The 27,024-nt window shown below is 38.1% G+C and overlaps 1 protein-coding gene across 2 annotated transcripts; it reads left to right on the top strand.

The window, feature by feature from the left end:
- Window positions 1-26,045, top strand: AMMECR1L (AMMECR1 like). 2 transcript variants are annotated; one of them, XR_008597308.1, is made up of 9 exons: window positions 1-440; window positions 1,725-1,836; window positions 4,747-5,192; window positions 13,856-13,966; window positions 14,758-14,872; window positions 15,292-15,382; window positions 16,433-16,529; window positions 22,100-22,644; window positions 23,453-26,045. XR_008597308.1 is itself a non-coding variant. In XM_054982791.1 (8 exons), exons 3-8 carry the CDS (start codon window positions 4,786-4,788, stop codon window positions 22,209-22,211), a joined length of 933 nt encoding a protein of 310 aa, XP_054838766.1. In that variant the 5' UTR covers window positions 1-440; window positions 1,725-1,836; window positions 4,747-4,785; the 3' UTR covers window positions 22,212-26,045. The 2 variants fall into 2 exon arrangements, 1 of the variants encoding a protein (XP_054838766.1); XM_054982791.1 differs by having other exon boundaries at window positions 22,100-26,045.
- The last annotated feature ends 979 nt before the right edge of the window (window positions 26,046-27,024 follow it).

Below are 27,024 nucleotides of genomic sequence, written 5' to 3'. Positions count from 1 at the left end.
AAGTCCCGCTCTTTCGGAGATCTATGGTTTTCCTACGGTCTTCAGAGGGCCGATGGGCGGTCGGCGCACGCATTCCACTCCATTACCTCACCCTGCGCGAAGGGGCCGCTGGGATCGTGGAGGACCCGGGCTCTTCTGCCTTGCTTCAGCTCTCTCTTCAGCCGGCGGCGAGCCTGGGATTCCTCGTCCGGTGTCAGTGTGTAGTTTCCCTCCACAGCTTGCCTCACCTCGCCCCGCCCCGCCCTGCTGGGTCCACTTCTTCGGTGCTCCCCCGCCCCGGCCCATGGCTCCATGAAGCGCGGGGCGGCAGAGGTGGCGGCGGCGGCGGCGGCGGGGAGGCAAGAGCAGGAGCGGCGGCGGCGGCGCTGGTGGCGGCGGCGGTGGTTGGGCTGAAAGAGTGATTGGGGCAGGAAGCCGTCTCCGAGGCCAGGAAAGAGAAGGTGGGGGTCCCCTCTCCTCGTCTGGACCTCGGCGTCGCTGGGCTAAAGGGGGGACCCAGATGCCCGCGCAGACCTCCCTCTTCCTCTGCATAAGCCCTTCTGGCTTCACTGCGAGAGATTCAGCCCTAATCCTTCCACTCTCCGTTGCTGCTCGTCTCCAGGGCATCCGCCTTCTGACCCACCCAAATATTTCTCCTACCAGGCCTCCGAGCTCTCGCCTTCTGCTTCCTTCCCACGCTCTTTTTCATCCACCCCTCAACCTTTCCTTCCCTCCGTTCCTGCTTTTCTGGCCTTTCAGTATCTTTATTCTTGGCTTAGTGCAATGGATGTCGTTTGGGTTAAGAACCAGAACTGTCGGTATCAATATATAAAAAACAATCCAGCCTAAAAATAGGCTATGAAGTAAGACCAATTGCTTCCTCATTTTACCTTGAGTGGCTGTCATCCAGGTTTCCCTCTCTACTATGCATAGGCAGGATATAGTTTCAGGTGGGTAGCCATGCTGGTCTTTAGTAGATGAGCAAGATTTGGGTCTACTAGCTCCTTAAAAACCACCTAGATTTCCAGGGTATGAGTTTTCAAGCATCAAAGATCTCTAACTTTAAACATGTTTAGAATTGTTGCAACATACTGCCAAGTTACCTGAAATCCTCTAGGCTTTGTTTTTTGATGCAGCATTTATATTTACATAAACACTTTTATTGTTCAGAGTGCTTCAACTAAACTATCTTATTGTATTTCTGCAAGGCATGCCTCTCCCATTTACTACGCTCTGTCAACACTGGTAATCCATTAAGATAATCGTTGTCTATCAGTTGTTTTCTTGTGATACCTAAAAGGACTTGGTGCATCAGTTTTTCCCTCTTTTTGGCGTCTGCATTTTTGTTTCTGCCATGTACTCATTATCTCTACCATAACAAAGTGATTTTTGCATATAGCTCAGTTAATGAGTTGAAGTGTTTCCGAATTGTTGTGCAGTAGTAAGTTTTCTGAGTGTGTTGTAATAGAAACATGATTAACATAGGTCAAGGGCAGAATATAGGAAGGATGAAGCCTCTCTAAAGAACCCTATATACCTAGCCTGATTCTGCACATGGTTACTGGAAATTAAGGCTCACAAGCTGGTTTTTGTTATACAGAATGACAGTTTATGTTATCTAGTATACTTTTCTGTCTAATTTACAGGCACATTGGTAAGGATACCTTTGGTTATTTTGTCTAATGGGCTGTTATGTTCACCATGACTGTATAGTGAATTATTCCTGAAGTGCTTTTTTTTTCCAGGTTTGGGGAACAGGAATGGGCCGAGAGAAAAGAAAATTCATTCCAGATATAAAATAGTTACCCCTTCCACCTGCCTACTACCCCCTTGGCAATAACAAGGTGTCTGCTTTCAGTAAGTATTATCTCAGACTTAGAAACTTATTTGTAAAATGGAGTGAGAACAGTGCAACTGAGAATAATGGCCTGCTGAAGTGATCCTCATTCAGCTGGACAATTGCTGACATTATTGCCTTACATGCTTTAATCGCTTACGTGCTTTTCTTGCTGCTTCATTCCCCAAGTTTGGTTATTGCAAACATCCCTTTGCTCAGATGCTAGGCTTATATGTTGAGAACTCTCTAGTACTCATATTAAGATTAAAAAGCTGTCCAAACCAGTTATGAGTAAAGCAATACATTTTTAAATATAAAGCTTTAAACTACCACTTGTAAAATCCTGTTATTTTTCTGTCTACTGAGACTACGGCAGTAAGATGATTGTAAGGCAGAAGTGCATTAATCCTAATTAATCCTTGGGTAAAGAAGAGCTGTTCTTTTCTATTTGCTGATGTCCATAAAATATCAGCATTTGGTATAGTTTTCCTGTGTTTACTTTCAGAGTTTCTTGTATGCACATCATATTCTTAGTTACTCTTTGATTTCGGCCTCGTGTACTGAAATTTAAACTGATTTGTGGATATGCATGTGTAGAATTGGACTGCATATCCCATTAACAAAATGTATTTTTATTTTTAAATTTACTTAATATGCCCCACCTTTCTCCCCAGTGGGGACCCAAAACAGCTTCCTCCATTCTCCTGTCATCCATTTTATACTCACAAGAGCCCACGTAAGGCAGGTTATGCTTAGTATGTGTGGCTGGGCCCAAGGTACACTAGGCTTCATGTACATGTACAGTTCTTCTTCACTCTTTCACAGGCATTGTAGAACATCTTTATCAGTGCTATGTGACTTTATTTATTTATATTTCAATTTATATACCGCCCATCCCCAGGGGCTCTGGGCGGTATTATTTCCAATAATTCAAGGCAATTGGCTTGAAAATTGTGTTTCTGTCAAGTAAACAAAAAATTAAAAGGGAGCATTTTCCTATTTGATGTATTTGAAATTACACTAATGACTTAACTCCATTCCAGGTAAAGATTTAGATCTTGACTTTAGATATTGAAATTTTACTCTGTGGTGTTGATATTTGGGATTCCTTTCCTCTGATTAAAGCTCTCTTGATCAAATATTTTGAGCAGTCACAAACTTGTCAGATAAATATCATCACCTGGATTTAATACCAAAACATTTTTAAAAATTAGCAACAGTCACGCAAATACTCTGAAAAAAGGATCTGCATGAACCTGCCATGAACAGGGGTGGACTGTTTGTTTAACTGAGACAGTAAAAAAAGCTCTAAAATAATTTGGGACAGTCAAGTAGAAGGCATAGGACAGCAGTGATCTGGGCTTAGGGATTCCAGAAAATAAACGAAGAACAAACCCTACAGGCACGAAAATATGTACTCAAGTATTCCATCTTTTGGATATATTTCCTAATAAAAGAATTTACAGCAGTGGGTTGAAGTCCCCTAATAACATCAGGGCTTAAACAATACAAAGGAGTTTTGAGTCAAAAATCTTAAACCAGGAGTATTTAAAAGAGTCTGCTCTTATCAAAGGTAAATACCCAGAATCACTAAAGAACACTTCTTTACCATGGCCTTCTGATAAGATGCCCAGTTCAGATTGTGAGAAAGAGTATTCCAAGATACAGCTGGGTATGGTTGAATTATGGTGCTTGCAGGCTGTGCTTTGTTGCCAAGGCATTTATTTTATTCTATCTGTTTTCTTTTATGTTTGCTTTATGGGTTTTGAAGTAAGTTAGGTTAATTTTGAGAGCAAGAGAGAAGTGGTGTGAAAGATTTGAGATTCCTTGCTCAAACTTCTTGATGAATGTTTGTGTCCTAATTTCATTAGACAAATTATGCTGACTTCTGAGATAGTGATAATGGCCAATCAGTTTCCAGGAGCTCTTGAAAGGTAGCTGTTAGGAAGACGCATCCTCTTGCTCCTGTCATGTTAAGGAGGAAAGATACCTTCCCAGTCCTAAGCCTGCATGGCAGGGGAACATTTCCAACTTCTCTTGCTCCAATATGTTCCTGTATCCTGCTGTCTGATTGGATAGCTTGCACTAGCACTACCTTTTCAGATTATTTCATGGGGTTCAAAGGCATTGAAGCTTGTAATAAAGCAGGAGGCATTTCCTGTAATTTATTAACTGGAGAACACTGAAATATGTGCAGCTTTTTCTCTCTTTTTAGCGGCAAATTTAATACAAGTAATGTTTTCAATAGTTGGTGGGGCCTGAATGGTCCCCATATTTTATGTCTTCTTTGCCACATTAATATATTAGAGGTCCACTAAATAAAAGCAACCTTTAACTGTTTAGAGGCATACTTTTAGCACTGCATCTGTTCAGCCCATTGCATGCATGGTAACATTATTCACTGCATTGTAAACTAGAGCCTCTGAAAAATCCAGAAGAGAAGGGTTTTTTTTATTAGCAAGAAGCAAAACTTACTTCTGCTTTCTCTGTGGCAGACATTGGAAATGTTGCTGTTGTGGTCCTCTAGCTGTGGTGGTATTCTGCCTGATTGCCAATGAGAAAACAGATTAAGAGCTGTACTACATGGTTATTATCAGATAAGATGGTAAAACCTGTAGATGGGGTATGCAGGTCACATGTCACACTTGAATTACATGTTGATCATGCTAGTTTCATAGTGAAATACTGTTTCATTAATTAAGTGCACATGACCTGTGTAATAGTTGTAATGTCTTGATGTATTACACATCAAAGTCTGCTTTATATTTAATTTTTGGTGAATTTTATGCAATCATATGTGAATTTTCTTCTGGAATTCACAAGTGTTAATGTGAGAGATGCAACTTTCTTACTGTGGAAAAAGTACACCCCTATAATTTGCTTTTCGTTTGGTATAATGTCCTGTGTTGCATGTCATATGTTTTTGCCAGGGTTCTACAGTACTCCAGACAGCAAGTGCTTGAATCAGGATGGGAAAAAGACGCTGTGTTCCTCCACTTGAGCCCAAGTTGGCAGCAGGTTGTTGTGGGGTAAAGAAACCCAAATTGTCTGGAAGTGGAACACACAGCCACGGGAATCAAGCCACAACTGTGCCAGTCTCTAGTTCAGGTCCTCTTCAGAACCACCAGCATGCAGATGGGGGCAATGGAAGGGAAAACGTGTCAGATTTGACTTTGTGCCCTGGAAACTCTCCAATTACTCGAATGAATCCCACTTCAGGAGCTTTGAGCCCACTCGCCCGGCCTAATGGAACTGCCAACAGCACCAAGAACCTAGTGGTGACAGCGGAGATGTGCTGCTACTGCTTTGATGTACTCTACTGTCATCTTTATGGTTTCCCTCAGCCACGACTTCCTCGGTTTACCAATGACCCCTAGTGAGTAAACCCCTGGGCATGGGAGGGAAACTGAAAATCCTTCATCCAAGGTTCTAATATTGTGGGGTAAGAGGGATAAGGTAAGGGTTATTTGTAAAATGGGTATACTTTTATGGAGAAATCTGCAATGTTGTTTTAACATTTGTAAGGTTGTTTAAAATTTGAAATGAAACTGTACGGTCTAGAAAGAGAATTTGAATAAGTTGACCGTTATGAGATAAAACTTAATTATTTGGATGTGTGCTTTTACAAGGAGGAGGGGCCATGCTTCGCATGCAGAAAGTCCTCCGTTCAATCCTCACTATTTTCGATTAAAAAATTTCAGGTACCAAGCGTTGGAAAAGACCTTTCTGCATCCTGGAGAGCCAATGCCAAGCCTGTATAGACAATATTGACCCAGGTTGACTAGTTACCTGGCCCTATATACAGAAATTTTGCACGTCTGATACTTGTTCATATTCTGTAGCATTGCATCTGTAAATGTATGTGCTGATGTCACAATACATTTACTAGGATGAAGGAACTGGAAGCAGGCCACAGGGTAGAGTTCTTCCTCTCCTTTCTAGGATCTATAGCCTGCTCCACTTAGCTATGATTTAGGCTTTTGTTGACATCAGCCTTAACTATTGTTAATACTAATTAGGCTTTGTTATTAACCATTAGCTTGAGGTCAAAAAGGGTATACACCAGTTCTCAGAAAAGCAGCCTGATTCAAGTGAGTAGTACTATTTTATCTAATGTGTCTGCTTTTATAAATTTTGTCTATGAAATACACATTTTACTGTGAATACAATTTTATTACCTTTGCTATAAACAGAATTTTCATACTGCAGTAACGTAACATACTTGGCAACATCACAGCATAGCCTAACCTTTACTTTGTAAAAAGTTACTTCTGGTATGCAGGCTAAAATAGACTGAGGAATTAAGAATCGGGAAAACCAAGTTTTTAGATTATTGGAATTGAAGTGGTATGTTGGAAGAGACAGGTGAGGAGTTATCCTTCATACTTCTAAAATGATGCTTCTTTAAGGAACTTATGAACTAACTTAGAATTTGCTCCTCTCAGAGCTCTGATTTTGTGTCATACCTTTGGTGTTAAGAATATATACATTGAGGAGATATTTTCACTGTTCCCCAACAGGAAAAAAATGCATTTCTACCCTATAAGAGGCTGAAAATGAAACATATATATATATAATGTAAAATGCAGCTGAATCTTTCCTTTGAACCTTTCCTCACTTAAGACCATGGTTTTCAGAATTACAATTATTCTCTGTGGGTTTTTCTGGTTTTTTAAAAAACTGTGGCTTGGTACCATTTCAGGTTCAATAAATGTGCTTATAAGAAGGCTGTATCAGGCAAGATTTCCCTGCTTTCACAAATACAGAATTTTGAAATCCCAAGGACAATACAAAGTACAGGCCAGCCACAAATGGTTCTGTGTGACCAGAGCTGGGTCAGCTCATGACTAACTCTTCTAAGCATTCCAAGGGAAAAAGTTCTAAGATGACTTTTTAAGTGATTCAAAAATATCTTCAGAAAAAGTTTGCTCATTTGGACTCTATTGTGTTGATTTCTTGCAGTATTTTTCATATAGGCATCTTGATTTGGAGATCTCACCCATCCTTTCTTCCCAACATTGTCTGCTTACCATTTCAATGGTCGGGTGTATATGTGTTTTAATTTCCTCTGAAGCACAAAAGGGCTGAAATATACTGAAATTATTTCATCAGTTTTCATCCTTCCCTTTCCATAGGAACCAAAGCAGTGGTTCAGCCTAGTATTAGCCCTATGTCGTGATAAGGGGAGAGACTTTCCAGCAGCCTATATCAGACCTGGGTTAGTTCATATCCAGCCCCAGTGCTCATATTATGATTTTATGCTGTGCCACATCTATAGGCACTCTAGGATTAGTAAATTTTACTTATGATTTCTGTGAAATAATCTGGATGAATTGACTTGAAAGATCCAAGGCACGTAGACTTCTAAAAATTTTAGTGGTGACAAAGGACTTTAACTTTTTATCCCTTATTTGTACTCGTCTGGCATCTAAATGGATACTGCCTGTTTTTCTAGGCTTGCTATAATACTAGGTTGGAGGTGGGTACGTTGTAGAGAAAGGCAAACTACGTCTGATGTCCTGTGGTACCTTAAAGACTAATAACAGTTACTCCAGTATGAGCTATCATGAGTCAGAGCTCACTTCTTCAGATCCTGAACATGTTTACTGGAGAGTAAGCATTGAATTCATGTGACATTCCTTCTGTATGTCCTGGATTTTTGGTTAGGCGGTTGAAGAAGTGTTCAGTCCTATAGCGCCCCCCCCCCCTCCGGATAAGAAATTTGTGTTCTTTGAGCCAGCCCTCCCTCATGGCTCCCCTGATTTGCCCTCCCTTCTCTTCCAGAGATTTATGCCTGTGGAATTAGCACAGGCACTGAAAGTGGATGTGGCCATGCTATATTTTATATTCATTTTTTAGCTGTGCATACCCTCATCTCTGAGGAAAAAAAACTTTGAAGTTGTGTGTCAAATAGCAACACAAGACCACAAGTGGGCATATGAGGAAGTGGCATCTTAAAGATCAGGAATTACCACAAGGTGGGTAACAGTACTTCTCATCAGCTAATATATGCACTTAACTGTCTGTCAGATTGAGGTAGGGGCGGTTAACTTAGGATAAGTGCAAGAGGGTTACTAAAATTTTCACATAGCCTTTCTCCTAAACATTCCAGTGTACATTTTTCTGAGAATGAAGCGAACTAAATTACTCTGACCTGACTTGGGCAGCTTTTAGACATTTGTGAAATGGATACAGCTAGAGTGCTTTGCCCCAGACTTCTGGGTAAGTAGACCCTAAACTGATACGCTCTGTCCAGAAGGTGGCATGCTCCAGTAGTACACTCTTAGTTTAAACTAGAGACTGATAGATGCACGGGCTAGTTCTTCTCCCTAAGGCAGCAATCTGAATGCAACAGCCTTTTCCATGCCTATTGTATTCAGGGGTCCAAGGAAAGGACCAGCAAGATGTTTATATGCTGTTGCGGCCACGTTAATCTACATGGGTAGCTTTTTGTTTCATAGTGCCATTGTCCTTTAAGGCAAAAGGGATATAGTATTGGGCAGCCTGACTTGGCCCCCTTTCTCCAGCTGTGTGTAAAGTTGCCTTAATTCTGCCTTGTATTTAACAGTGAGTTAAAGTACACATGCAGTTCAGCTCCCATCCCATGTAAAAGAGATCAAACACTAAATGGAGCAATGATTATTGCTTGGGTGTTTACCAGGTAGACATTTGTTACTAGCTTCAGATGTGGCATATTAATAGACTGTGTAAAGTAAATGTATTTGTAAAAGGAATGTAATTAAGTCTGCTTGCTCAGGTGATTACCAGTGGAGGTTCTGCAAAAGTACTTTATACATATTATCCAAGTTACAAGATACTTGTGGGATAAAGATAACCAGGTTATGTGCAAGAAAGTGTAAATGTCAGTAGAGAATGGAGGATTCAGCCTATCAAGGCTGGACTGATTTCAGTCATTAAGTTCTGCTTTATGTTAGTGCAAAAAAAAAAAAAAAGACAGATGGTAATCACATTTTCAGTTTTCTAATTTTTGTGTTTCCTGCAAATGCTCACATTCTATCTACCTGCTCTAACTAGCTAAACTCAAAACCTGCAATCGCGCAGCCCCCAGGTTTTTTGCATTGCAGAATTATATACATTTAGAATAGTGTGCAACTCTGAATGTAATGGATTTCTTTTGGTACTCATGCAGAGGCTTTAAACTTTTTCTTGAAGATTGTGCCTGGGACTTTGAAGAAAGAGCTAGTTGTTACAGAATAGTAAAGTGTTTCTGGGATTGAGATCAAAAATAAATATCTATCTGATTTAATTAGCAGAATCATAAATAAGGCTGCTCATATTGGAATGAAGCTAATTAGAAGGATATAAGACAGAAATACAAAGTTATCCTGGTAGAATACTGAATGGTGCTCTTTGGATTCTGGTGCCTGTGATGATTTGGCAGGTGCTTGGTCCAAAAGACTCACAATATAACATGACACTTTTACGTGGTTCACCTCTATGTAAAAGACAGACACGAATTTACTTTGTTTAATAAAAGGTCATGAATTCAGTTTGGGATTATAAATAAAGATTTAGCATGTTTATGTTAGGGATCTAAAGTGGATTTTAAAATATTTCCTATAATTGAAATGAGAAATCCAGTTTTTTTAAAAAAAATCTGATTCCAGTCACTGCTGCTATCCACCCTACAGCCTGTTGACTTTTAAGGCACATTATGACTTCTTTACACTTACCCAGATTTCTTCTGTGCAATTTGAAGGGCACAAGAGCCCTTCCTATACTTGAAAAGATTTCCCCTCCTTTAGCTGGAGCCATGACTCTGAGGACAACAAGTATCCAGGCAGCCCAATGTGCAACAATACTTGCTGCTTGGAATACTTGATTTACAGCAGATAACAAACTGAGTTTTTACTTTCAATGCACTCAATACTTCAGAAAAATTCTTCATTCACAGTAGGGAGTTGATTTCATTTTTTGGTGGTGGAGCCAGTCTCACGGGCTTATGCCATGCAAGTTCTGCAACAATACCTTCAGCTGTATATAGTTATGCATGCAGCTGTTCCAGAAACTATCTGAATATGTGCTTTGCAAATAGAGCAAAGTATGAAGCAGCTATCTATTCCTTCTCTACCTTGAGTTAACAATACGGCAGGAATACTCTATAGCTACTGAGTTTATGGCTCGGATCCAGGGCATCGTTTCTATGGGTGAAAAGATTTCCACATGCACAATGTGACTTTCTCACCTTTCCCCCTCCTGAGGCAGACCAAAATGTTCCCAAAATACTATTTCTCGGGGTCCCCTGTCCTGTTGAAAGAGGGGGGAGGGGTGAAAGAGAAATGAGATATTACAGAAGAATGATAAAGGAATGCAGATGGCAAGAAGTGATGCTATTCCTTCCCCTTTTGATATGCCAATTACTCACCCCCAGCTTCTGTTTTTTGTCTTTTTCTGCCTTTTCCCTTTTCTATTTCTCAACATATGAGATGAGGGCAGGGGTGGGAACAGCTATATTTTATGGGGATGATGCTCAGCCTGTCTGCTATGGCTTATTTATATGTTAAAGTAAGAAAATTACCCAGTGCAGTTGCAGCTGTGTGTTACTATACCATTTGTGTCTAAGAGTAAGAAATAGATGTTATAAAACCTGACATCTTGCAAATACCTAAGTCTAAAACTGGAATGAATTATTTCTCTGTATTTGCTTAAATTGTAATTTTATGTTGGTTTCATAATGTTTATGGGCTTTAAGTCAGAAGCAAGAGAGAAAAAAATGGACTCCAAACATTAGAAAGCAAGATGCGTAGAAGGGCAAGAAGTTTGGGCTAAATGATGACAGAAACCCCCAACATCTAGAATCTAGGATTCCAAAGAAGCTAATGTGGCTTGTGATCACAGGAATGTAGTTACTTAGGTTTTCTTCCCTGCAAGTATAACCTGTGGGACATTTTGCTTGCTGTTCAATCTATGAAACTGAAGCTTACATATCATAAGACATCATAATTTGAAAGATAAAAATATATGGGGGAAATGATCTGTACATATGTAGTATGATGGAGATAAGTTGCTTTTCAGACAAGAAGTGAACATAGTAGTTTGATTTTTCAGAAATACATGGCAACTAATTATGGAGTTATCTTTCACTGTTTTTTAATGATTGAGTTAATTCACCAGCATTCAATTAACTTTCTTTCTGTTCCTTTATAAAGCAATTGCAGATAGGAGTCTATTTAACATTATCAGTGATACAGCTAGGGAACCAACCAGCAGCTTCCATAATCAGGCATGAACTTTTGTGTTACAAAAGAAGATTCCATTAGTGACTTTCTTTAAGAATTCATGGGAAATTATTGAGATCCCAAGGTACCAAATCCAGTTTTTGTACAAGAGGCATTAAACTATATAACGCTGACCTATTTACTGAATTATTTTAAAACAAATTATAAAACAGTTTATAAACATCCGTTTGAAAAATGGATGGTTAGCGTCTGTTAAGGCATTTTTTTAAAAAATCTTGTCCAGGTTTGATAAGCATAATAGGAAAGAAAAAAGAAGTAGGCTGATACTGATGCATGCTATAATCAATCCGTTAGTCTTTGAGTGTCACATGACATGCTATTTTCTTTGCCCTAAAAAAATGGAGATAAAATCATAATTGTGCTCAACGATTTTTTTGTTATTAATTCCATATCAGAAAGTTGGAAAGGCATGATTATTGTTTTCATTAAATATTAGAAGTACTGTTATCATTTTGGAAAGTCATGCTATAGAAGGTTTCTATTTTAATTAATATCAGAACAGTACCCCCAACTGAGTGAAAACAATAATTGTGTCCATTCTTAAATTATAAAAGAAAATTAAAAGCAAAAAGCAGAAGCAAAAAAAGCAGAGTGGAAGGGAGATGAAGCATTCTCCCACCCTAATGCTGGGCTGCAACATGTCACTGTGTCAATATGCAGTAGGTTGTTGGCCACTGGGTCAATATGCAGTAGACCTGGCCTAAGGCCAGGTTTACCAACCATGGAAAATAAAGTTTAAAGAGCTGATGCACCATGGGCCATGTGCATTGGCTCCTTCCTAGCCACTCCTGCTTCCCTGGCAATACTCAATTCTGATATTTATCAGGAGTGATATGTTGGAACTAGGAATATCGGGCAGTGCCTTTCACAATGTCAGACATTATCTATCCTGGAAATATTGGGCATTTAATCAAGTTGGCACTATCTGATTAAACATCCCTGTTGTAAAGCACTGTTCTGATTTGGTTGTTCTCTCTGAACCAGCATTTATTCTTACTCTGCCCGTGTTGCTTTACACATCTGTGTGGTTTGGGTCTACTACTGTTAGGTATTTACAGGTATCAAACTTGCTTATGCTGTCCTGCCATCCTTCAAACTGTCTGCATCAAGCATATGTATTTTCTGGAGCGACGGAGTGTTGCCCAAAGAAAATTTTAAGGTGGCATATGAAGATGAGTGAATCATGATAGTGAGGTTATAAGAGGACGTTTTGTGGAGGCAAAGGCTGGATATCATCATTTGTTTGTTTGTTTGTTTATAGTATGCCTTTCTCATTGAGATCCAAATACAATACAATAAACAGCTAGAACATTCACTAAGCAAAGTACATTAATGAAAAAGTTAGGACCTTCAGTGAAACAGATGCAATAGGGTATGGTAGCAGAAAATTTGAAAACAAGCATAAAGCCAAGTACAGAGATGAAATCTATCTGAAACAAAGCATAACAAATTTACATGACAGGTTTAGCAACATGGAAACTTCCTTATTAGGTGCCTATCTACAGCAGCAGAGTGTAGCCAACATAGTAGCTTATAGTGTCTGTCCCTACAAAGGCGTCTCACTGAACTACTTATGACACAACCTTATAATCTGAGTAGAAAGCCCTTCTGAATAATTCAGTTTTGTGTAGTTGGTGGAAAGCCAGGGAGTGGGAGCTTTCTGACCTCAGGCAGGCCGTTCCATAAAGTGGTGCTACCACAGAGAAAGCACATGTGTGGGCTGCTGTTGATTTAGCCCAGCTTCAGGGTGGTATCTGCAGAAGGCCTTGTTCAGATGAGCCATGATCTCTGCAGTTGAGCCCAGTATATGACCTACTGTGTTATAATGCTTAACCTCAAAAGACAGGCACTTATCCTGTGGTTCATGATTTCAATACAAAAACACTCTCAAGCATTCACAGTCAGTCATGGTTAGGCACACTTAAGCCTGATGAAATCTTGAGTGGCTTTAAGCAGACAACACATGCTAGATTGATACAGAGTGAGGGATTCAGATTTAAGAGATGGGTTCTAAAAACCAGGAATGTCACCTCCTCACTGAAGGCCTCTGCGCCCCCTGGAAAGCTGCTTTTGTGAATCTGAGGAGTGCTATGTGCTAAATTGGCTGCTTCTTGTGTGTTTTTTTGTTTCATTTTTGTAAAACCTCACACAGAAATTGGGGGGAGAGGTTTCAGTGTATTTCTCCCCTTCATGTACAACCCTCCAATACTGCATCCCATTCCCTCCTGAGATTCTCCCAATACTTAGGAACAGCTTTTTGCAGGCCATGGAAAAGGAAGGAAGGGTGGAAGAGTTTATTTCTTGGGGTCTACACAGTTCTTGAGAGCCAACCTACAGATTAAAACTTCAATACATTTTAATTCACATTTCATTTTAATCTAAATTATTTTAGAAGCAAAGCTTACTAGAATCCAATCTGTTCAAAAATAATGTTTAAGTTTAAAATATGGTGTAGTTGTTTAGCAACCCTGAAGGACTATGGCTTTTAAAGAGACTAATGAAAGAAATGTAACTATAACACATACAACTTTGTCAACTTTCAGGAGTAGCATATTAAAACAGCAGGAGTCTCAAGTGTTTATGAAGGCTTAGTGAAAGGTAATATGAATGAGAAGGAAAATGATAGCCTGCAAAGGTTACCTAAATAAAAGGAAATAAGTTTTGATTGGCATACATGGATTCTCATTACAAGAGCATTTGTACCCTTTTCATGCTCGAATTGGCTTCTCCCACAGCAAGAATTATTTGAAGCTGGAGTTTTTGTGTTATGCATTTTCAGTCCGCTCTTTGTGACATGGAAGACAGGGCGAGACAAGCGACTTCGGGGCTGCATTGGAACTTTCTCTGCCATGAATCTTCACTCAGGACTCAGGGAATACACATTAACCAGGTAAAAACAAGACACTATGTTGTAACTTTATCTTACATATAGTGTTGTGTGTGCCATAATGGTTTCCTCCTGTCTAATTGCTAGCGTAGCTGATCGTCCAGTATGTTGTACTGTTGTCTCCTGATATATAGGTGTGTTGTGTTGTTCCATTTGGGACTGGAGGACATCTGCTGGAGATTATGGTACACATGCTTAAGTCTTGGCTGCATGCAAAGTGCTCAAAGGACAGCACTGGCTTCCTGTTATCGTACAGGCACTACTTGAGGTGCTGGCTATTTGTTTTATTTCAGTACAAATGCAGCTAATATACTCAGTATAAAAATTTAAATATATATAAATGGTATTGTATTTCATATATATTGTATGAAATACAGTAACCATTTATTAATCTATCAAAAGCTATAGTCTAAAATAATATGCCTTCTAGCAGTCCATCAACAGTATAAAGAGTAACACATCCAATCTATTTTGTTGTCCTGTAAAGTCATAAATAATATAGTCAGCATGTATTTAGGAGGCCATTCACCCCACCCCAGATGCAGTGAAGGCAGAAAACAAGCATTTGAGGGAAGCATTGCAATGTCTTCATGTTAAGAACCCTTGTTACAAATCAGTAGCTTAGCTATAGCTTTGATATATCCAGTGTTCTGTTTTGATTGCATTTGAAACCTATTCTAAAGTCATATTATTTGTCCTAAGCCTTTGGATAATGTAAGTAAATGTTTCACTAAATATCTGATTAAGCCTCACAGGGCTTTGTGTCAGTTGTGCGTGCTCTGTTCTCACTCCAGTGCACTTAAGGACAGCAGATTTCCACCCCTGACCCGTGAGGAGCTGCCTAAACTTTTCTGCTCGGTCTCCCTCCTTACTAATTTTGAGGATGCTACTGACTACTTGGACTGGGAGGTGAGAACCTTGGGTTCAGCCATATGTCTGCTTTTATTATAAGGGTAGTTATAGGAAGGAGAGAAAGCTGACAAGCTAGATAAGTGGTTATGTCATGCTGGATACTCCAATAGCACTCCTTCAGTGGTGATGGGGATTTAAGTATGAGAGGAGAGGAGGTTGTGATTAGACTTCTGGTGATACGTTAAGAATTTTGTATTAGTGAGATTGAGACTTGCTAAAAAACAATGGCTGATACAGTATGCCAGATTGTGGCAATACATGATTTGTTCACCAGAAGAAAGAAGGCTTACAAGGGCAAGAAAGTAAGGCAAGGTAAAGGCAAAGTTGGCCCCCAGAGAGAATTCATGGCAATGGAAAATGTTTGGTACATTACCATGGAAAGTACCTCTCAGCTGGCTTTATATTTCCATTGTTAGGTGGGAATCCATGGAATCAGGATTGAGTTCATCAATGAGAAAGGTGTCAAACGCACAGCCACATACTTACCTGAGGTTGCTAAGGAACAAGGTGGGTTTGAGATAAGCTGAACTTTCCCAATGAGCAATATAATCTGTATGTACTGGTATGGATTGTGGAGCTGGCTTGTGCTGCAGCTATGAAAGCCAACTAAAATCTGTGATTGAATGGGTTAGAAATATATCCTTTAGAAGACCTGAAATGTATTAATGCTAGTTACATATTCAGTATGGTTTTTTTTACTATCATTTGACTGATTTTTCCTTCATATGTTTGGGCACTGCTTCCCATCTTCCAGCAGTGTGCGTGGGTTTCCTCATCAGCTTAACCTCGTCACGCAGTCATAGCTCTAGAGAGCCACGTTCATCCTCCCACATTACAAAGTTCTTTGCCCCAAATGTGGTAAACAGCTTAGCCTTTTTTGAAGAACACTTAAGTATCCATCACTGTAATTGTACAAAATATTTCTCCTTCAGTTCTGAGAAGTACACTTGTTCCTTATGGAAAAAGTGAAAGGATTGAAGTACAGTTTGGTATATCAGGTTTCCAACATGTTAACGCACTGCTTCATTACTGAAACACTCAGGGAATTTTAATTAGCATGCTGTGTTTCTCTTACATTGAAGAGCTTGAATGCTATGTGACTAAAATAGGATGAGTCCTTATAAAATTTCATGTGACTTTCGTTATAGCAGCATTTAGTTAGCTAAGATTTAGTGGGCTGGATCCAGTGGTCCTGTTCTGCTAGTATACTTGCAGTTATATCAGTGGAATAGTACTTCACTTGGCAGATGAAGAAAAGGCAATTTCTGTTAATGCATCCCATTCTGCCCCCCTTCAGTTTTGTTTCTGGGGATTCCTTGATGCCAAGGAGCAGTATTTCAAGGGGCTGTAGGGAAGGGGCCAAGGAAGATCCTCTCCTCCAGCTTTACTCTGGCTTTGCATCCAACCCATTATGTTTAAATATTCCTATGTAAGACAATGAATAATTAGATTTTTTTATCAGCACCTGTGATAATCTGGGCTTGCTTATTTCCCCTCACTATCTCTTTTTCCTTAAAATGAACCTGCATTTAGCTCTCTGCTGCTGTTTTTGAACAGATTGGGATCAGATTCAAACAATAGACTCCTTACTCAGGAAAGGTGGTTTCAAGGCTCCAATTACCAATGACTTTAGGAAAACTATTAAGCTCACCAGGTAAGATGCATATTGCATTCTTGTGACTTTCAGCTGTTTGACTGGCTACCATTTTTATGGTAGAGGGTGTTCATGAAGAATGAGTTCCTTTAATCATGTGATAGTTTTGAGGCTTAAGATTAGATGGTAATTTTTCACTTTTGTTCTCTGAATGGGATAAAAACCAATAGGGGCTCTGGGAACTAAAGATAACTAGCAAAAAACCACCTTTCCCAGAGAATACAATCAAAACCATTTACAAAGTAAATGAATTTTTATATTATAAAGTGCAGAAGGTGCTCAATTTCATAAATAAATAACAAACAGTCCTCTAATCCATATAAGAATAGATATAAATATCAATAAATAGGCTTTTTTACAACAATATCCAACTGGTGGGGAAACATACAATATTTAGAGTAAAAAGTCAATACAAAAACATTTAATCCATCCAGGTGCATAACAGCACTCAAGTGAAGTCAATCAAACAGGTAGAGTCATTCATCTGATGCTGTGCAGTTGTTACAAAATTTAATTTGATATCCAGATATTCTGGTAGTCCTATTGTGACTGTTTGCCAGATAATACATTTTTCTTTTTCTCCAAGATCTGTTTTGCAATTTCAACTTATTTTTCCTACCTTTCAGATAGTAAAAATTAAGATAAAATGCTAAGGTGACAGAGTGCAGTAGTTTGCTACTATCCCTCAAGTATTGGATAGATCTGCAATATTTCTTGTAAAAAAACTTAAGACATTTATACTTTAAATTCCATATATTTGTCAAATCAAATAATACAATTTTACAACAATCTGGGAAGCAAGTAAAGCTTTCATGAGAGGGAATTTGATAACTATGACTTCACAAAAAAGGAAAGAGAAAATAGGACAGATGAACAAAATAATAAAGAAAGTTCAATTTTTGGTACGGCAGCATAAAAAATCGCATATGAAGTCGACCTCAATGGAAATTAAACATTTGAAGAACCTACTGAATATGTTACAAACTGAAGAAATGCAGAAGAAACTAAGCTTTTTGAAACAAAATGTTTTGAACATGCAAACAAACTGGGCAGATTCCTGGCTCGCAGTTTAAGAAAAGAATCTGAAAGAAGAAGAATAGGAGTGAAAAAGTCTAATGGAATAACATATATGGAAAAAAAGATTCACCAGTAGTTCATCTCTTTTCACAACTTTATAAAAAAGATGTAATAGAACAAGGTATGGGTGATTACATTAAAGGTACATTAACCCTAAAGTTTATACCTGAGAATAGACATTTCTTAAATCATCATATTGCAACACAGGAGATTTCAGACAATAAGAAGACTAAAAAGAAACAACGCTCCAGGTCCGGATAAGTTATCAGCAATGTATTGTAAGTGTTTGGAAGAAGAGTTGATACTGCCACTCCAAAGAGTAAGGAACAAAATAAGCAAAGATAAGACCCTGCCTCAAACTTGGCAAGAGGCTTATATAACTTTGATTTATAAAGAAGATAATGGCCCAGTGTTACCTCAGTCTTACAGACCCATCTCGCTATCGAATGCAGATTACAAATTTTTTACTTCAGTGTTGGCAGAACGATTAAGAAAATGTATAGCAAAAATAATATACCCAGATCAGACAGGTTTTGTACCTAAGAAATTAATGAAAGACAATGTCAGATTTGTAATAAATGCAATGGAATTGATGGAGAAGAAAAGATACAATGCTGAAAAGATACAAAGATACAATGCTGAAAAGGCATTTGACAGTCTTTCTTGGACTTTTTTACATAGAGCATTAGGAAATTTAAATTGTGGTTTCAGATTTAAGAATTGGATACAAGGACTCTATACAAAGCAGAATGCAAAAATTTTGATTAATGGAGTGACAGCAGAAGGTCAAGGGGACCAAACACCACAACTATTTATTTTAGCAATGGAAGTTTTTGCATCAAAGGTGAGACAAGATTCTGAAATTAAAGGTTTAAATGTAGATGGTAAAGAATTCAAATTAAAAAGTTATGCTGATGATGTGGTCCTGACAATTTTGAATCCACATGAGATGTTACACTATGTCATAGAACATCTTACAAAATTTGGTTCCTTTTCAGGAACCAAAATAATTTCTAAATTTTTAACAAAACAAGAAGAGGAAAAAATCAAGGAAATGACAGGATGCAAGATAAATCAAGTGAAATACTTGGGCATTAATTTAACAGGACAAAAAGACAATATTTAAGGACAATTATGTAGTACTCTGGAAGAGAATACAAAGAGATGTTGAAAGATGGTCTAAATTAAAATTATCTTGGCTAGGAAGAATTTCTACAATAAAAAAGCATTTTGCCAAAATTTAATTTTTTATTTCAAACGATTCCAGTTAACATACAAGAAAAGACATTGAGAAATTGGCAAAAACAAATTAATTCATCTGGAATGGCAAAAAAACAAGAATCAGATTCAAGGTGTTACAGAAAGAAAAAAAAAGGCCTAACCATATCAAATATTAAGTTATATTATCAAGCTGCTGGTCTGGTCTGGATTACAGATTGGATCCAAAATCCTAATGATAGGTTAATAAAACTAAAAGTGGCAGATCTGACAGAAGGGCTACATAATTACCTCTGGTTAAAAAAAGGCCAAGAATACAACACACAAGTCGTGTAATTAGAGACAGTCTGTATAAAAACTGGGATTCCGTGAGAATGAGGATTAGTCCATTGATATCATTAGTAATGTCACTAATAGATGCCTTCTGTAATAAATATATGAGGAATACTAATGATTTCATAATTTATAAAGATACGATAAACTCTCAAGGAAAAATAGAAGTGTGGCAAGTTAAGATGATGCAATGGCTGGTTTATCTTCAGGCAATTTCAAGACTAAAGAAAGCTATCAAAGATCACAGAGGCTGATTAAGAAACCTAATGGATTTTGAAAAGATAATAATTCGCAGAAAGACCACGTTGGGGCAAATTTATAAACTTCTACTTCAATATGACACAGAAAGAGAACAACTTAAAATGTGTATGTCAAGATGGATTCAGAATTTTGGAGCAGTGATAACATTTCAAAAGTGGGAAAATCTATGGAAGAAGCATATAAAATTTACTGCAAACCAAACGTTAAGAATACAAGATGTTCTATTGGTTGTGTATAACTCCAAAAGATATAGCAAAAATGGATAAGAAAAACAGAGGGATGTGTTGGAAGTGTAAAGAAGTAGAAGGCACCTTTTACCACATTAAAAACAGATTTTGCAGTGAAACCAGAGATTATGGTGTTGGGAATAATGTCAGATAATATTGAGAGAATATTACATGAATCTTTGAGCAGCCAGGGTAGTAATGGCAAGTAAATGGAAAGTCAAAGAATACCTAACCAGAGAAAAATTGAAAGATAAAATGACAGAATATGTGGTAATAGCAAAATTAACAAATTATATAAATAGAAGACCCATCAAAAATTTGAAAAGAAATGGGAAAATTACTTTGCCTATTACAGATAAAAAGGAGAAATAAAAGATATGAATAAACAATGTAAATTTGGATAGGAGCTCAGAATAACAGGTTATAAAAATATTGTTTATTTTAAGTCTTACATTTTCCAGAATAGTCTATAGAAACATATATTATTTAATTTGACTAATTTAGTATAGTGAGCATTATAGTATATTATTGCTAGTATTTAAAATGTACAGATCATAATATGTTTTATACAGTTAGCTTTGAGGTAAGAAAAGAACAACAGCAAATATTGTTAAATACTTTATAATACAATATAATATTTTTGATATTTGATTTAATAGTGAGATACAGTAAAAGAGAGAGGAAATGTCTCAGAATTGTTGTTATAAACTTGAATATGATTATAAATGATATATGGCTATTGTATTCGGGAATCTATGTAATGAGTATCTCAATTTTCCCTTAGTATAATATGTATTCCTGTTCCTCCTTTTTTCCCCTTTTCTGTATCTCCTTTATTGTTTAGAAAATTAAAAAAGAAATGGGAAAAATACAATTTCATATGTTAATTTAGGATATAAATTATGAATTTCATGTTAAATCAGTACAATAAGATTAGATTAATAGAGAAGTAAGTATTGCTTATCTTTCAATGTCTCCCAAAATTTCTGGGCTTTGTCCTCATTGCTTCAAAATTTATGGAAATCTTGCATCTCTGTCTACTGAAAACCACTCCTAAAGTTCTTCAGAGTTTCAGAAGTAACTCATTGGATGGGACAAGGCTGTTGCTTTTGGAAAGCTCTAGGGGCTCAGAAATTTGACTGCAAGCATAGTTCTCATTGCAAAGCCTTGCCATTAAGATGTTCAAGAACAAAAAGAGGTGCAAAATGTTACAAAGCAGTGTACTGCAGCATACATTTTAGCCTACTACTGTCATAGTGTTGCTGAACAAAGGCATCACAGTTGTAGGTTAAGTTTATTCAACGGATGATTGTAGAGAGAGGGGATACAGAATTCTCCAGTTTATTGGTAGCTACCTAGCATTCTTTTCCCGTAAGTTTTAAAAAGAACCATTACCAGAAACATAACAAATCTAAATCAGAAGCAATACAGGTATATGTGATGCAGAGCCTACCTCCTGAAGACTCTGAAGAGTGTGAGCTAAAGTCTTTTAAACATAAATATTATTTATGCTGTATGAACTTGCAGAGGAAATTTAACTTAGGATTTAATTAAATTTGGACACTGAGATAAAGGAGAAAAATTGGGGCCATCCATCTTTGAAACTGAGAGCGGGACCACAAGTGACGCCTGACACAGGTTGGACACTTGCCAGCTTCCCTCAAGTTTTGATGGGAAATGTAGGCAGCTTGGCGGAATGTTGGACAAGTGACAGTTGAAAAGTCCATTGGACAGCAGTCAGAGAGCCAAGCTGCAAGACTAGGATGCCTACATTTCCCATCAAAACTTGAGGGAAGCTGACTAGTGTCCAACCTGTGTCAGGCATCACTTGTGGTCCCGCTCTGAGAGACAGTTGCTTTAAAATTCTATGCCAGTTGTATAGGCTCACCTGTGGGAAAATAAGCATCTCATCTAAGCCACTGGGCAGGGAAACTTAACAAAAAAGGGTTTTTTTTTCATTTTTTGCCACAATTTTTTGCATAAATGTGTGGACAGATAACTTTTGGGTATAGACACTTGTGGATTTATCTGTAAGTCTGTGATAAATATCTTAGCCTGCTTAAAGACTCTACAGTTTTTTGATACTAGGACTAGGACAGAAACTGTTGGCAGGAATGTGCTTGTGTATGATGCTTGTACCACAAGTTATTTTTTAAATTTAATTTTTATTAAACCTTCTTGAACCCATAGGTTGGGTGGGTTTTATTAATTAATGACTCAGACAATGGAAAACGCCCATTACTGACTTGCTTGGAAAGTTTTGGGAAGTCGTAATTTTTTTTACTTGCTGAAACTGTATCCTGCCCTTAAAACAAAAGGCTAAGTAACATTTAAATCATAAAACGGTATCTTTTAACGTTAAAGGAATTCTATTAATACAAATACTTGTTTTCACCTGTAGAGCTGTGGATAACTAGATATATGCTTTAATATATTTTTCTATACTTTTTTTAGGTATCGCAGTGAGAAGGTGACAATCAGTTATGCAGAATACATGGCTTCTCGTCAGCATTGTTTCCAGAATGGCACTCTTCATGCCCCGCCCCTCTACAATCATTACTCCTGACACAAGGCTGCATGACCAGTCCCGCCCCCCAGCTGCCACTAACAGCTATGACATCATTGGGGCAGATGCCTCCTCTTCCTGGTCCAGTTACTTCTATTACTGCACCATTTTATGATGCTAGCTTCCGTTGCCAAGTCTGCCTTCCAGCTGACTGAGGGGTGGGGGATACCAGTGAGTGCAACTGAACTTCAGGGGGGCCTAAGCCTTACCTCTTCCTTGCTTCAGAATGAAAGTTCAGTTGAGTTGAAGCTCCAAGACTAGCAGTTGCAGTTAGGTAGAAAGAACCTTTGGAGAATGGCAGTACCTCTTCAGATTGCTCTCTGTGTTAAACTGCACTGTGTTTATTTGATTGTAAATTATGAAAACCCCCTTGGATCAAGCAGAAGAGTTCTCCTGGCAGTCTGGGCAACGGAGTCAAACAAAAGATTTTTAGGTTATTTTAAATTTTTTTTAACCTCTGATATTTACCTACCATAAGCTGATTAGCCCTAACACATCCCAGGTGAGCAGATGACATGATGTGTTACAAGGAGGGTATGTCTGCAGGGATTCCTCCTCCTCCTCCTTGCAGAAGATGGCAATCACTTGACAGTTTGAAGGGGAAAAATAAAATTTACTGCTGATAAAAATAATTGCTTATACATATTCAAAAGATTTCAGTTCATGCATCCAGCTACTTTTTGCTTTTGACACAGAAAGTAGCTCCTTATATAGGGACTCACCATACGTGCATGAAGGTGTACTGGTTATTTGTGGGAGTGGCATAGGTTTCCTTTTCCCTCTAGAGTATGATCTCATTTTCCTTTGGGGCTGCTCTGGGTATCAGATAGCAGTGGGTGCTGCAGTTAGATTGGGGCAGGTCTGTTCCTTACAAAGCCATTATTACAGACCTGGGGGGAAATACGAGAAAGTTGTTTAAAAGAAGTATTGAACAGGGACTGTATTTAACAGGCAGCTGATTCTGATATCCAGATAATGAAATATGGTAAATATTAGCCTTTAAGAGGCTATCTAATACAGACATATTGATGCTTCAGTCCTAAATCTATGTACTTTGAAATAAGTAAAATTGGTTTAAATTGAACTTGCTTCTCAGTAAATGTTCTTAGATTTGAGGAATATTTGACCGACAAAAAAAAACTTAGATTCACTGTAGATTTGTTTCCTTTCTCATTATTGCTGAAAATACCCAGAACACCAAGTAATAAATGAATTCCACCCTTTTCTGTTCACCATCTCAGGTCTCTTGTGTGAGCTGCTGAATGATGTCACGAATGCAGCTGGCATTATGACTCCTGTTTAAATGAATCCACAGGAACTATGGAATGGTGGTGCAGGACTTAATGAATGTCTTGATGATCATCATTGATAGGCAAAGAAAACCCTGGAAAACAGCATAATATAATGAATTCTATACCATGTATGTAGCAAAAATGGCTTTTATAGATGGCTGATTAGAAGGCATGTATTCTTGAGAATTCTCTTGGGTTGGGATGTAGGTCTTCAAATCTTTAGACTCAATGAACATTGCTCTAGAAAGGGCCTTCTGTCCTTAAGCAAAGTATCAAGAGCTACCTGAACAGATGTTGAATCATTGAAGTATAAATACACATGAGTAGCTCATAGTAGTAAACAGTATTGGTTGATATCTGGCTTGGTTGCACCAAGAAAAAAAGAAGAAAACACTTTGATATCATCTTTGCAACAGGACAGTTTACAGTCTAGGAAGTCTCCCACTGTGCCAGCCTAAGCAGAGCTATATCCTTCTAAGCCTGTGAATGTTGGTGGACTAGAAGGATGTACTGCTTAGGATGGCACAAAAAGTCATACCTTCTAGCACAACTGTCCCTTACTTTGCCCTTGAAGAACACAACCTTGAAACTAATGAAAACTAACCTAGTTGTGAAACACGAAAAGGCACTCATCCCAGATGTCTACAGTACCAACAGCTTTAGATTTGTGCTTTTTGTGGATTGCCACTTTCCCCTTCTGATGATGTTGAAATGTGTTTGGATATGAAGGGACCGTTTCATGATTTCCTGCTTCTGAGAATAAATCAGCCTTGTTACAAATTAGAGTGATTTTTGTAGTTACTGTCCCAGTTGCCCTGGACTGATAGGAAACTAGAGGGGAGAGGAGGGTTCAGCTCTAGTTAATACCATCCATCTCTGCTCTCAGACAGTACTGAAACATAGGGCTACACTAATTACTATTCAAGTGTTCTATGTTAGAATTTAAATTGTAAAGATTTTTTTAAAAGCAAAAAGGAAAAAAATGGTGCTAAACTTTCACCCCTGAGCACATTCGGTGAGACTGGTCATGCAGGCATATAGTGCCAGGCTATTCAATCCTGCTTTCTTTTTCCTTTTCAAATGTTTGCCCTGTTATGTGTCTTCAGCAGTGTAATAGTGTTAATCAATTTCATTTTAATGGGGGGAGGGAGTTTAGAAGCCGGGAGGGGGGCTTTGCTGCCATTCTCAAGAACAGACTTTTAGGAGTGACCTGACCTATTTGGTTTAATTTTACCATTATACTGAAGCAAGTTAAATTGGTTTAGGAGTGAGAGGTGTTCTCATTCCTTGCCCCTGTTTCTGTCCCAACCACTACTCTAATATAAATGGAAATGCCTCTGTTAAAGTTGGATTGTAATTTTTTTTGTAGTAAGCAGAACAGCAAGCAGGCCATAAAGCACTACTCAGTCCTCTGAGGAAAAGGGCACATTCAACATTGGTCTCTCACAGAGTCCAGTTACAGTGCAGTTGAAGAAGCACGTGTTCCTGCAAAATGTATAGGAGGGATAGGCTTGGCAGTCCTCAGAGAGAGCCCTCCTTTCGTATGATATATAGCTGAGGTGCATGGAGTTGGGCTCAAACTGAAATATACTGCATTTCAGTTGCTTGACAGGCATTTTTTTAAAAAGATGTGGGAACCAACAAAGTAGCCAGCAGAAACCCACCTTTTCTAGAGTCCTTAACAGTTGTATTCCTCAGCTAAATAGTGAGTAATCTGATCATGTCAAGACCATAGCAATAGCCTTCTGGACTGGGAACTGGCTCATCCTTAGCTACAAGTAAGTGCCTTTTGGTCTAGATGGGTTTATTTCTGGATAACTGTGGTTGGGAATCTCCCTTGCTGCAGCCATGTATGTTATTTTAGGGGGAGGGATTTCCCAGTTACAACAGTGAATGTCTTTGATCACTGTAGTCTTACCATTATTTGAATGTTTCCCTTAACGGTATTCCCTTTTCATAATGGTAAACAGCCAATCTCAATAGAGGCATTTCAGTCTGCAAGGTTTTAAGGTCAAACTGTCATACCAGCAGATACCAGATTGGATCATGAAGATCTATTCTGCTAATCATAGTACCTTCCTTTGCTGAAAGATGCCTTCCCCTTATGCAAGAGCCTCTTTCAGTAGCCACTTTTGTCAAAGGGCTTTATGCCAGAGGAAGGCACTGCCATTAGCTGGACAGAGCTTCAGGATCCAACCCATCACGTCTGCTGATAAGGGCAAAGTACTTTGTAAAGTTTAATATTCAGGATTTATTAAATTTCATGTTTGTTTTCCCTAATTCATCTTAACATCACAGTCTTCATTGACTGCTGTTTTCTGTTTTTTTTTCTTTCCCCAAAGCCAAAATGGTTAATGTTTTGGTTAATCTGAGTTTATTTCCTTTTAAAGCAAGGAACCTCCTTTGACCTTCAGTGCAGAGATGTCAGACCAATTCTTTGTTATTACACTTGGTTGCCTCCTAGCTATATAACTTCTGAGTGTAAATCATTGAACTTTACCCTCTAATGAAGTATTGTAGAAAATAAATTGTAATGAATACATTTTTATCTTGTCCCTTTTTTATTGGTGTCTCTCTTTGTTTTGAGAGTAGTGGTCATTACACATTGAAATCTTAAAAAACAGTTTCTGAAAACACAGAAGGAAGTCTGAAGGCAAGCAATGAAGTGGAACCAATACAAACGACACAATTCCGTATTAAATAAATTATTGGAAGAAGTAACAGTGAACATTTTAAAAAATAATAAAAACCTTCATGTTCATAATCTTGTAGTATTCATCTCCAGATCTATACATGAGTCATATGCTATACTGAGCTTTCAACATACTTTTTTTGTGAATACTAGGGGGTGGCGGGGTTATAAATTAGATTGAAGAAATGCCTCGTTCAACTGTGGTTGATATAGCAGGGGAAATTGAGAGGATTGTTCTGAACTGGGAACTGTTACATAAACGTTAACTAACAAATGCATAATTTTAGTTTAATGTCAGTGTATGCTAAGTGTATTTAAAGAAAAATGGATAAATGCCTCTTGATCACATTCATTGGATAGTAAATGCCCGAATTTTGGAGAGGGTATAATTTAGTAGTAGAGCATTTGCTTTACCTGTGAAACATTTCCAGCTGAAGCCCTTGCAGCTTCATTTGAAAGTTTTTCAGCTGTCAGATGTTGAAAGATCTTTTTCTGCTTGAAATTTTGCCAGTCAGTGTAAATGATGCTGCAATGGTTCCTAACCTTTTTGATACTGGGCACATTCAGGATAACTACTACTACAAAATAGCTGCCATGGGAGTAAGGATACTCACAAAATGTCGGGAGTTTCCAAGCCAAGCAACCTTTTATGATGGAGGCAGTGGCATCCTCAACTGCCTCACTTGTGCTACCAGAGCACCAAGTATTTTCTCAAAGCAAGGCTGTGCCCAGTGCGCTCATTAGCTTTTACATCAGTCATAAAACTTTTCCTCCACCTATCGTATTGCAATGGATTTTAGTATATAAAAACAAGATGAACAAAGCCTTA

Source organism: Eublepharis macularius, chromosome 6 (assembly GCF_028583425.1).
Source record: "Eublepharis macularius isolate TG4126 chromosome 6, MPM_Emac_v1.0, whole genome shotgun sequence".
Taxonomy (NCBI): Eukaryota; Metazoa; Chordata; class Lepidosauria; order Squamata; family Eublepharidae; genus Eublepharis; species Eublepharis macularius.
The sequence above is the reverse complement of the archived record's forward strand: the minus strand, read 5'-3'. Positions and strand labels throughout refer to the sequence as shown.